This window comes from Schistocerca nitens, chromosome 9 (genome assembly GCF_023898315.1).
Source record: "Schistocerca nitens isolate TAMUIC-IGC-003100 chromosome 9, iqSchNite1.1, whole genome shotgun sequence".
In the NCBI taxonomy this organism is placed as follows: Eukaryota; Metazoa; Arthropoda; class Insecta; order Orthoptera; family Acrididae; genus Schistocerca; species Schistocerca nitens.
In genome coordinates this window covers 113,469,608-113,482,255 of record NC_064622.1, presented here as the reverse complement: position 1 = coordinate 113,482,255, position 12,648 = coordinate 113,469,608, and the positions used below count along the sequence as shown (strand labels likewise).

Below are 12,648 nucleotides of genomic sequence, written 5' to 3'. Positions count from 1 at the left end.
AGGTAAGTCTTTCCGCTCCTGGGATTGGAATGACTCCTTACCCTCTCCCTTAAAACCCACATACTTTCATCTTTCCCTCTCCTTCCCTCTTTCCTGACGAACCAACCGTTGGTTGGTTGCGAAAGCTTGAATTTTGTGGGTATGTTTGTGTTTGTTTGTGTGTCTATCGACATGCCAGCACTGTCGTTTGGAAAGTCACGTCATCTTTGTTTTTAGATATATTTTTCCCACGTGGAATGTTTCCCTCTATTATATTTGACCAAGTGTGGTGCTGTTTGACGTGTCTGTCAAGCGTAGATCATGTTTGCGAGAAATTTTGAGCAACACCAAGTTTGACAAGATGGTAGACATTGTTTGTGTCAATGTTTCACCACATACATTTAGTGAAAAATTCTTTTCTTGCAAATTATGTCACTGTATTGAGAGTTCCCACAACTATGGAAAATGTTATCAACTATAAAAACAAAAGAGCACTGACAATTACCAAAAGTGTGACAATATCACGTCTTTTCCACCCATATTTTATGCATGAAGAGGTTATAAACAAAATCGGTATTTTATACATACAGTAACATACAAGCCGTAGTGGAATGAAATAAAACAAATTGGAGTTCTCCCGTTCTTCCTCAGATGATGTGAGTTCTAGTTACGTTCCAATGTTGTGGTATTTTAATGATTTGTCATTATAGGAATAAGTAGAAGAGAATATTTTGAAAGTGGGTGCGAAGTAACGGTAAACAAGTTATTATACGTTTCACTGTCTATCTGCAGAAAGTTGATGTAATCATCAGGTTCTGAGTATAGCATTTCCATTAACAGGTTTTCAGTTGTATATTTCTCTATCATTTTAAACTATTCCCTGGACTACCAACTTTTGTGTGTGTGTGTGTGTGTGTGTGTGTGTGTGTGTGTGTGTGTGTGTGTGTGTGTTTTTACCCAGTGCCGGAAGAGTTAGTGTTGCTGTTGTTATTGTCATTGTCGTCTTCAGTCCAAAGACTGGTTTGATGGTGCTCTCCATGCTATTAAAAACGCTTTAACTGCATTTGTAGCCATTCCAACTAGTGCCAAAATACAGTACACATTAAAAGCGCCTGCTTCAAAAGTAAAGTTAGTGACAAGCTTTCTTGGCAAGTATATGGGCTTGTTTGAGGCATCTGTGGCTAGACAAGACTGAACCTAATAGAGAAGTTTGCTCTTTTGGGAGAGTCTTAATAAGTTGAGCCTTAATAAGTTTTGAAAAGTTTAATTGTCCATTCAAAAAAGTAGATGCAATCATTGGATTCTGAGAGTAATATTTTCTTTAGCAGATTGTCATGGGTAAGTCTCACTTTAAGCTATTCCCCAGACCAGAGAATTGTTTTCTTCTTCTTCAAACATAGCCAGGACTGCTTTGTCTCCGTTTGTGGCTGCAGTCACTACTGTCAAAATACGTACAAACGTGAACAATGTCTGCTTCAAAGTGAGGTTTACACACATTTTACATTTGCTTACATGCTTCATATGGTCGCAAGGAATCAAGGATTCTGCTGCTGAGTAAGTAAGCACATAAGTGTGAGGTCTTTGGATTACATTCCCATGTAATTATAACCATTTATGAATGTAAACCAAGTAAGTTTTGCAGTACACACATTGAAAAAAAAAAGCCTGTGCAAAGATTTGGGTGTATGTTGCAATAATTATTGTTTTACAGTTTTCTTTTATCAGTATCATCTTGATTCATGCAGTGCTCCTTGGGTTGCATGTTACACTTGTTGCAAATGTATGTACAATAATGTAATTAAAATGACTACACTGATTTGACAGGAAGTTCTTGTGTACCTTGTTTTGTTTACAGTCTCCTAACAAACATTTTTTCTTCATTCTTCAGGATAAAAGTTATTAAAGTAATGAATTAATCATTCAGTATTGATAATTGGAACAACCATAACAACTCTGTTGTTAAAATTAAGTGGGAATGAGATGAGAGAAGCACCAGCAGGGAGATTTGATCCACTGACCTCGTGCTTCTGAACCTAATTGCTTAAACATTCAGTTGCGGACTCGTTGAGTACTAATGACTGTACAAAATATATAAGCACACGTATAATTTTCTCAAATGGTTGAGAGGTATGTTTTCTTATTTACATGTGTTTAAATCCTAATTGTGCACTACACATCTTGTCAATATGAATCAAATCAGTGAGAAAAGTTAATACGGTCCCCTTGTCAGACTTTTGACATCAACTGAGGAGCTACTTGACCGAGTAGTAGCGGTTCCAAATCACGGAAGCTGACAACGCCCAGGGGAGTGGTGTGCTGACCCCGTGCCCATGATGCCATTGGCAGAGGATGACACAGTAGTCACATGGTACCTGTTCACCAACCAGGATCTGTGGGTGGAATTTGTTTTTTATGCTAAGTTATCATAAGTATCCAGACACCCTTATGTAATGCAATATTGACCACTAGATGTCACAAGAAGTGTCCCAGCTAGTGTAAAAGGAAGGGTTGTCAGTGGAGAATCAGTAACAGCCCGGAGGGTTGGTCAGGAGCGCTCCAATGTCTTTGAATGTCACCTGAGAAACAAATCCTTCAGGGACATTTCAACGCTTTTAAAGCTGTCCAGGTCAGTAGTTGGTGATTGTGAATTGGAAATGCAAATGAATAGCCACAGTTAAACTGAGACCAATTGGATCTCATGTACTGATGGACAAAACCCATTGAGCATTGCAGTGGCTGGTTGCTGAAAATGACATGAGATCAGTGGAAGAAATCGTGAGTTTCAAAATGCTACCAGCAATCTGGCTAACACTAACATGATGACTGTGCGTAGGGAGTTAAGTAGAATCAAGTACAATGGTAAGCAGCTCCTCATATTCCACATATTTCTGTAGTCGGTGCTAAGCAATGGTTGGGATGGTGTAAAGAACAGTGCCATTGGATAGTGGATGTTTGGAACAAGTGATTTGTAGTGATGACTCACACTATACCCTATTGCAGTGCAATGTAACAATTTGGGTTTGACAGATTCCTAGAGAATGTTATCTGCCATCATGTGTAGTGGCAACAGTGAAGTGTGTAGTGGCAACATTGAAGTAAGGAGAACTTGGTGGTATGGTATGGGGATGTTTTCTGTGGTTATGGTGTGGTCCTCTTATTGCAGTTAAGAAAATGTTAAATGCAGAATTATATGAACACACTTTACAGCATTGTGCACTGGGTACAGTAAAGGAACAGTTCAGAAATAATTGTGTTTCAGGATCACAATGCACCGGGTGCAAGTCAGAGGTTTGTGGACAATAATGTTGCTGAAATGGACTGGGCAGCCTATAGTCCTGACCTAATCCCAATGGGACTCTTTTGGGATGAGTTAGAATGTTGACTTCACTCTGGACCCCAGCATCAAACAGCACTACCTTTTGTTTTGCCTCTTGAGGAAGAATTCCACCACACACAGATACCTCACAATAAGTGTCCCCAAAAGGATTCAAGCAGTCATAAAGATGAAGGATGGATACACTCCATATGAATTTCCACTAATAGGTAGCTGGATACTTTTGATTCAGACAGTGTATACTTAATGTCTAAAGGGAGAAAACAAAATATTATTTAATGTAACTTTATTGAGTAAAAGTGCACACAGTATGTTAATAGTAGCAATCATTTACTGTGCTTATCTTTTGACTGTCATTTGTTGACTCTAGTGAGCCTGGACCAGAGTAGTTGCAAATTATTGACTGATAAAGAACAAACACCGTAATTCTCCCTCATGTGCATGCATAATGACTGTTTCTTGTGGCCAGTTGTGATAAGACTTTGGCTGTGTGCTGATCTACTTTCAGGATAAAGAGGAATATATTACAGAGCTGTGCACCCAGAACAATGTGCTGACGAGCCAACTGGATCGCCTCACTGTTCAGGTGGAGAAGAGTGAAGGAGAACTGCGTGCACTGCAGACTGCATTACAGAAAAGTCAAAGCAATGTGACAGAGGTAAGAAAAGTATTATATTATTGTAGTTTTGTAGAGAGTACACAGAGGCAACATGTAATGTAACTGTAAATGGATAGAACATCTACTCACCAAGCAGCAGCAGCAGCAGAACACACATGCAAAAAGGTTTAACTTTGACAAGCTTTTAGAGCCAATGGTTCCTTCTTCTGGCACAAGAGTTGAAGGGGAAGGTAGAGAGGCGAAGTAAAAGGACTGGAGACGTTTGTGCAAAGGGCTGCAGTTGAAAAAAGTCATCCAGAATCCAGGGCCAGGCCAAGGTTGCAGATTTATAATGTTAGTCTCTCCATCAAAGTGAATGTGCTCTGGCTTTAAGAGTTTCTCTTACCAATGTTTGTTTTGCACATTGGTCAGAGCCAGACTACTTGCAAGTATTGTCACTAAATCTTAGCATTGTATTTAGAATCTTGTCATTTCTTGGAAATAGTTTCATCACCTTTGTAAAGATGATGACTAGTATTAATTTCTGGTTGTTTTGTAACTTACAGTCGTATGAGTGTCTTTCAGGGGACAAGAATCGGATAGATTCAGAATAAAAGTGAAGACAAAAGAAAAAAAATCACCCCGAAGTAACCCCTTTCCATCTGGATAATCTGTGACTGTAAATGTTAATGTCCTTGATTTATGCAGTTTGGTGATCCAGTGTTCCATGCTGTAATAATATTCTGTAGCAATTTTGGGTGTGGTTTATAGATTTAGACATTTCAGTATCCAGTACTGTGGTACATCGTAATATATGTCTTTCCATAATGTGTCGGTGTCATATTTAGAGTCTGCATGTGTTGTGGAACATTCTTTGATATTTTATTGAGAAGTAACCTCTATATCCATATTATGCTACTTAAACTATTATTCTGTGTCACTGTTTAATAGTATTGCTGTATATACTTGTAAGTTTTATTTCCAGCACCCACTGCAATAACTCTGTACCTCATTGGATAAGCAGGTAATAGTAGATCTGTAATTCTTAGATATTCTGATGTCCCAACTTTCGTGAAGAAGGTACATCACACCAGCCCAGCCATGCAGGGAGTCCTGTATCCGTGCTCAAAACAAAGTTCACTGCTCACATTAAGTACAGTTTCACAGGAGTCAGCTTTTTACTCCAAAAACCATTTTTTCCTCACAGGAGCTTTCTGGTAATTTTTTTATTGCTGTCTGTGTATCTGCATTAGTGATCTTGTCTGTGGTGCCCAGGAAATTGATATTTCTAATTGCATTTCGTTCTTTTAACCATTGAGTCTCTCTGTTGAAGCTATGTATTCTCCTAAATATTTCCTCAGTGTGACTCTATCTCTTTGATACAAGATAGTTGAGCTATCTCTGACTTAACATCATAAAGAGATTGATAGAATTTTTTTCAAGTTATATCCAGAAAACTTAATCTGATTGTGGAAAGTTTGGTCCTCCGTGTATCTCTTTAATTCTCAATGCCCAAGCTAGTATTTCAGTGACAATATCACAAGAATTAGTTGTTATAACTTCACACTTGGTTCACTATCCTGAATTTTAAATGAAATTCTATGATTTTCTTGTCCCTTCTGCCAAGAGGAATATGTCTTTACTTACAGTAGTGATATATGATGTTTGGAACTTGAATAGTGGAAACTATTTATTCACAACTTATACAAAAGAGTTCATGGTTGCACCTGTTACTGTCCTTCAAAGTAGTCACCAGCGTTGTGTAGAACCTGTTGCCAGTGGAAGGCGTAGTATACCATTAGCAGAGCCTGTTCTGTTGGTGCGAATGGAGCAGTCTAAAATTATGGAGATTCTCGTGTACGTCTGTGATGGTGCTATCCTAACACATTATATTCCTTCATGGCAGACTGTCATTGCACAGTATTACTGTTAGTTTTTGGAGCATCACCTGCGAACAGCTTTGCGAAAGAAGCGGCGACACTTTCTGCACAACCCACCCATCATTTTGCACGACAATGTGCAGGCGCATACAGCACAAGCTGTGGCTGCTCTGTTCGGTCGATGGGACTGGGAAGTACTGTACCATCCACCATACTTCCCGGACTTAAGTCCTTGTGACTTTGATTTGATTCCGAAGATGAAGGAACCACTTCGTGCCATTCGGTTCAGAACTGTTCCAGAGGTTTGACAGGCAGTAGACTGCTCCATTTGCACCATCAACAGAACATGCTCTGCTAACAGTATACTACGCCTTGCACACTATGATGATCCTCTTCACTCAAGGTGGTTCTGGATTCCTTTCTACACGGTTTCTTTGATGAAGATCGGGTTCCATTTTCCATAAACTCTGGTCAGTTACTACAGATCATGTAGTTTTTAAACTGTTGTTAATGTAGTATTTAAAGGTTCTTCTTCTTGCAAGAATGCATCTAGTGCACAATTAGATTAGATGTAATTTTCGTTCCATAGTGTGGAGATCCTTCGGGGTGTAATCGTGTCGGAAAAACAAGAATAACAATAAATATTTATGAAGAAAATCAAATATGCTAGTGTACCTTCCACTGATCTCAATTGAAATGGTTGTCATGGATGTGGAATAAGTAAAAAAGAACAATCTTAAACATATTTTCATTTAAAAGGTACTAAATAACTTGTCACAAAAGGTGTGAATGTTCAGTACACTAGTGCATATGACAACTGTTCGGCTGTTGTTGCCATGCATTATCAAATAGAAAACCATTTTGCAACACTTACATACAATGATCACATTACTTCACTGGGTTTGTACAGAAGAAAGATTGTATATAATACTAGCATTATTTGATATTATTGATAGCTGAATTAAAATTAGTTGACACTTCACACGCTTCCTGGACACACACACACACACACACACACACACACACACACACACACACACACACACACAATGCCAACGAAATACCAACATTTCATACACACCACTAACCAAACACTGCTGGATTCTTCCGCGCAAGACACAATTCAGCATCACATATACAGTTGTTATAATCACAGAAATCCGCTTACATTAGATAAACTTCACATGACATTGTGTAAAGCCAAATGTTTGAAGGTTGCAGGTAATTGTTGTGACTGGGTCACCAGACTCATAAATATGACTACCTTCCATAGTGTGATGGCGTAATGCAGTAGTTAGGTTACATATATGATATGTGGAAGGTCATGGGTTCAACTCATCAAATGCAGTGAAATTTTTTATTTTTCTAAATTTAATCAAAAGACTTCGATTATTATTTTTATTTAGTTAATTGGTTTAAATGTAACTTTTTTAATTTCTAATACTTTACCACATCATTTTCATCCTAATATTGACTTATTTATTTTCTTTTATTTTTTGTTGTATTGTTATTTTTTGTTTGGAAACTGCTGTGTTGCCTGTAATCTGCAACCACGTGCTACCCAGGACTGTTCATCTGTTGGTAACGTGACAGCATGTGTGAGGATAATTTCAAGTAACCAGTGACAGCGAGAAATTAACATTTAATTTTAATGCTGAAACTGAACTTTTTCTGTTTTGAGTATGCTTGTAGGTTAACCTTGATGCTGTGAAAATGTGATCATTATTTTAGTTCTGCTGCAGATTGTTCATCATTTTTTCCTTGAACAGGAAAGGGAGGTAATGACAGTGGCACGTAAAGTGCCCTCCGCCACACACCGTTGGGTGGCTTGCGGAGTATAAATGTAGATGTAGATGTATATATTGCACATCATGATTTTGTGTTAGGATAGGACATGAGTTTAAATTCTAGGCTGCAAAATGCATCGTCTGCCACAGTTCAGTCATTGGTCACATAAAATCAGCTGTTTACAGGGCACCTCCCATTTCCATCATACCTCCGGCAGCCATTTCAGACATTGCTCCATGTTACATATTGACAGAATTTTTGAAGTGTCCTGCTATGCTTGGGTGTCACGTATAACTGAGCAGTCACTGGCATCAACTATCAAGTAATTTTAATCAAACATAATAACATATACACATCAGTTGGTTCTAAAGAGAAATGCACCAGTGGAATAGGCTGCTCCAGTAGTAATTAAAACTTCTCATAACTGCTGGCAAGTTATTGAAAATATGTGGATACCTTTATTGACTAAAATAAGTTACTTTAAATCTTTGTGAAGATTATTTGTAGTCTTGATTCCATGAACTGAGTTGTTGGTGTGAAAAAGAGATGATAACATTCATTAAAGAATAACTATATTGTCCCAAGTTCTTTAAACAGGATACTGCAGGAAGTTTGTGGATTCACACCACAAATAATTCTTGTTAAGTTTTTGGACCCTAAAAACTTTAGCTTGGCTTAATGAGTTACCTAGAAAATAATCCCGTGTAACGTAAGCATAGTACGCCAGCCCTTTTTTATTTTATTTATTTATTTATTTTTTTTTTTTTTTGCCCATGTCTGCCAACATTCACATTTGCAAATAGAAATTTGTTTAGGTGCTTCAGCAGTTCTGTGGTGGGCTCCTCCCAGTTGAATTTATTGTCAAGCTGTAGTCCCAAGAACAGTGGGCACACCTATGTATAAAGTGCACCAACCACAAATAAGATTGTCCCATGCCGTTTCAATGTTGCTTTAGAATTGTGTGCCCATACTTATTCCTTCATTATAGCTTCAGCTAACACAATCCACTGTTGTGCTGTCATATCTCCAAGTGAGCAGCAGTAATATAAAGTAAACAGCAAGCCAGGGAGAAAAACTGTGCGATCTGTGCAAGAAAATGACAGAGTATGAGCTAGCGACACAGTCCCACAAAGAGGCAGTAGTATATGAGAGAATTAGCATTCAAGTAAGCAGTTGGCTGTTATCTGATGGAACTGTGCTGTGTATGCTTCCAGTGGGTATTTACTTTGGGCAACACTTATTTGCGGATCAGAGTGATATAATGAAAGTTTTTTTTATTATTATTGTTTAATGAAACAGTGATTTAGCTCATATAATGTAAGTTTATTTTTTTTATTGAATTAAACTAACATTAAACTATAAGTTTGGTCATACGTGGTCACCTCTGTAATGTAAAGACAAGTATTCCTTACCTGTGGGGAAAAGTTCACTGCAATCCCATTCGTATTACAAAGACCAGTGCACCCACTTGAAGTTTGAAAGTTCTGAGATGTGTGTAGCATGTTTTTTCAAAGTTTAATGACAAGGAATTGTCTAGGAACTATTTATTAATGTCCATAAAAATTTGATTAACTGATACTTATAAGACCATACTTGATTTGCTATTTATTGCAATGTTTGTGTCACTGGCAAACAAAACAAACTTGGCATCAAGTATTGTTATGGATAAAAGGTCACTGATACACAAAAAAGTAAGGGCCGTAAAATGGAACTTTGCGGGACATCATATGTAATTAGTTCGCATGTGGACAATGCCCGATAGTCTAGTATGTATCTTTCCTAATGAGACTGTTTGTTTCCTGTCAGAGGAATGCGGACCCACTGTTTATGCTGTTCTCAAACATGGCATGAGTTGGTTGACATCCGTAAGCAGCTGGAAATGGCCTTAACTGCTGTCAAGCAATTGGCAATTGCTGTGAATCGGTGTGTTGGAAGAACACCCGAGAGTGTTGTACCTGCAATCCAGTACCAGAGGTACCTCAAGTACTATCCTCTCCTCTGGATCCTGTCTCCTCTGCAGAAAATATGGGATCTGTCATTACCCGTTTGCTTGGCTGTGAGTGGCATGTTGATGGTAGACCTAGGTGTCCTGTACAGGGTGGACAGGGACCAGGGAGGACTCAGCGAGTTGTACCAGTCCCCCTAATCAACAAGTTTGAGGTGCTGTCTTTCACTGAAATTGAAACTGAACCAGTGGGACTCACTTTGCCTGTTTTGGGAAACCTGTTTTCTCCGGTGCCAAGAGCAGGCAGACGGAAAATTGTAGGGGTCTATTAATCGTACAGCGAATGATGACACCCCTTATGGAAATTGCAGCAAGGGACAGGAAAGGACACCAGGTACATTCAGGGTGCGCACATGGGTGCTTTATTCAACATGTTGAAGAGGCTGTTCTGGCAGCCACTGAGGGAACAGGGTGCAGCCAAATGCAGATTGTGGTGTACACTGCCTCCAGCCATTCCTGTTGTCTGAGCTCAGGGGTCTTACTTGTGTCATTCCAGTGACTGACAGAGAAGGCTGAGGAGCCCAGCCTTGTACGTGGAGTTTCAAAGAAGCTCACAATTTGCAGCATTGTTCCCAAACTGGTTGTGGCTCTTTGGTTCTGAGCCGAGTTAAGGACTAAACCAGAGACTATTAAGGTTCTGTGAGAAGCTAGGCTGCTACTTCCTGGACTTACGCCACAGAGTTGAGAATTGTAGGGTCCCCATAAATGGATCAGGTGTGCACTAAACATCGGAGGCTACTACTCAGGTAGCTGACTGCGTGTGGGGTGTACACAAGGTTTTGTTTAGATTATATGACTCTCCATCCAACCCAAATAACAACAGCTGTAGGAAAGCCAGGAGTAAAATGCCTCCCGCAGGTGAGAGTATTAAAATCCTAATGGTAAACTGCCGAAGCATTCTCAACAAAGTGCCAGGGTTTGAAGCAGTCCTGAAAAGCAGTAAAACACACATATTAAGCGGTACAGAAAGCTGCTTGAAACCTGAAATAGACAGCGGTGGAATTTTTGGGGAAATTGTAAGTGTATATCGAAAGGACAGGCAAATACGAAATGGAGATGGTGTATTTGTCACAGTAAACAAAAAACTCAAATCCAGAGAGAGAGAAATTGAAGCTGCATGTGAGATTGTTTGGCAAGACTCAGTATCATGCAAGGGGATGAAATAATTGGATTCTTCTTTCACCCACCAGTCTTATCGCCTTATGTAACAGAATACTAGGGAAAGCCTTAGTTCATTTGTATGTCTGTTCCCCCGTCATACTGTACTCATCAGTGGAGACTTTAATAACCCAACAATTAATTGAGAAAATTACAGTTTTGGTTTTTGGTGAGCATGATAAGACTTCCTTTGAAACATCACTAAATGTCTTTCTGAATACTGCCTAGAACATATAGTTAGGAACCCCACTTACGATGGAAATATATTGGACCTAGTGACAACAAATAGACCTGACCTCTTAGAGGATATCCACATTGAAACAGGTATCAGTGACCATGACTCAGTTGTGGCAACAATGATTACTAAAGTACAGAAGCAGCTAAAACGAGCAGAAAGGTATATATTTTCAATAAACTAGATAAAAAAAATAGTCATGTCATATCTCAATAAGGAACTTGAAACTTTCAGCCCAGGTCAGGGGCGTGTAGAGGAACTATGGCTCAAATTTAAAAGAATAATTGACTGTGCACTGGCTAGATCTGTATCCAGTAGAACAGTTCGTAATGGGAGGGGGCCTCCATGATATGCAGTAACTTCATTACTGCATAACAGATGTAAAACAGAGTGTACGTCTATTGAGAGTGGAATGGTAGAGAAGTAGTATGGAAATGGTTTGATGAACCCTGTGCCAAGCACTTAAGTGTGAATTGCAGAATAACCATTTATATGTATATAATACAGGGAAACATTCCATGTAGGAAAAATATATCTAAAAACAAAGATGATGTGACTTACCAAATGAAAGTGCTGGCAGGTCGACAGACACACAAACAAACACAAACATACACACAGAATTCAAGCTTTTGCAACAAACTGTTGCCTCATCAGGAAAGAGGGAAGGAGAGGGAAAGACGAAAGGATGTGGGTATTAAGGGAGAGGGTAAGGAGTCATTCCAATCCCGGGAGCGGAAAGACTTAACTTATGGGGAAAAAAGGACGGGTATACTACACACACACACACACACACACACACACACACACACACACACACACACACACACACACAGATCCATCCACACATATACAGACACAAGCAGACATATTTAAAGACCTGTGTGTATGTTTGTGTTCGTTTGTGTGTCTGTCGACCTGCCAGCACTTTCATTTGGTAAGTCACATCATCTTTGTTTTTAGGTACATTTATATGTATAGATAGATACTGAATGAAATGTATTTGGCTGTCAAGAGAGCAATGTATGATGCCTTGAACGACTTCTGTAGCAGAATATTGTCAAATGCTATTTCACAAAACCCAAAGAAATTGTGACCATATGCAAAGGCCCTTAGTGGTACCAAAGTTAGTTACAGTCCTTAGCGAATGACGTTGAGGATAGCAAAGAAAAAGCTGGAATGCTGAACTTCGTATTCAAATGTTCGTTTACAATGGAAAACCCAGGAGAAATGCCCCAATTTAATCCTCGTATCACTGAAAAGATCCTCATACCACGGAAAAGATAAATTGAATAAGTATTAGTGTCAGTTATGTTGAGAAACAGCTAAAATCGTTAAAAGTAAACAAAGCTCCAGGACCCGATGGCATCCCTGTCAGATTCTATACTGAATTTGCAGCTGTGTTAGCCGCTCCTCTAGCTATAATTTATCGTACATCGTTTGAACAAAAATCGTTTCCAGTTGGGAAAAGCACAGGTCACACCTGTCTACAAGCAGAGTAAGAGAGATGATTCACAAAATAGTTGTCCAGTATCCTTGACACTGATTTGTTGTAGAATCTTATAACATACTCTGAGCTCAAAGATAATGAGAAACCTTGAACAGAATGACCTCCTCAGTATCAACCACCGTGCATTTTGGAAACAACGATCATGTGAAACCGAACTGACACTT

At 39.0% G+C, this 12,648-nt stretch overlaps 1 protein-coding gene across 1 annotated transcript in view; it reads left to right on the top strand.

The window, feature by feature from the left end:
* Positions 1-12,648, top strand: part of LOC126203773 (citron rho-interacting kinase) — a 214,406-nt gene that overhangs the window by 59,553 nt on the left and 142,205 nt on the right. Inside the window, exon 10 of the mRNA XM_049938141.1 lies at positions 3,822-3,971. Within this exon, the coding sequence (XP_049794098.1) occupies positions 3,822-3,971 (150 nt within the window). The remainder of the gene's footprint in view (positions 1-3,821; positions 3,972-12,648) is intronic.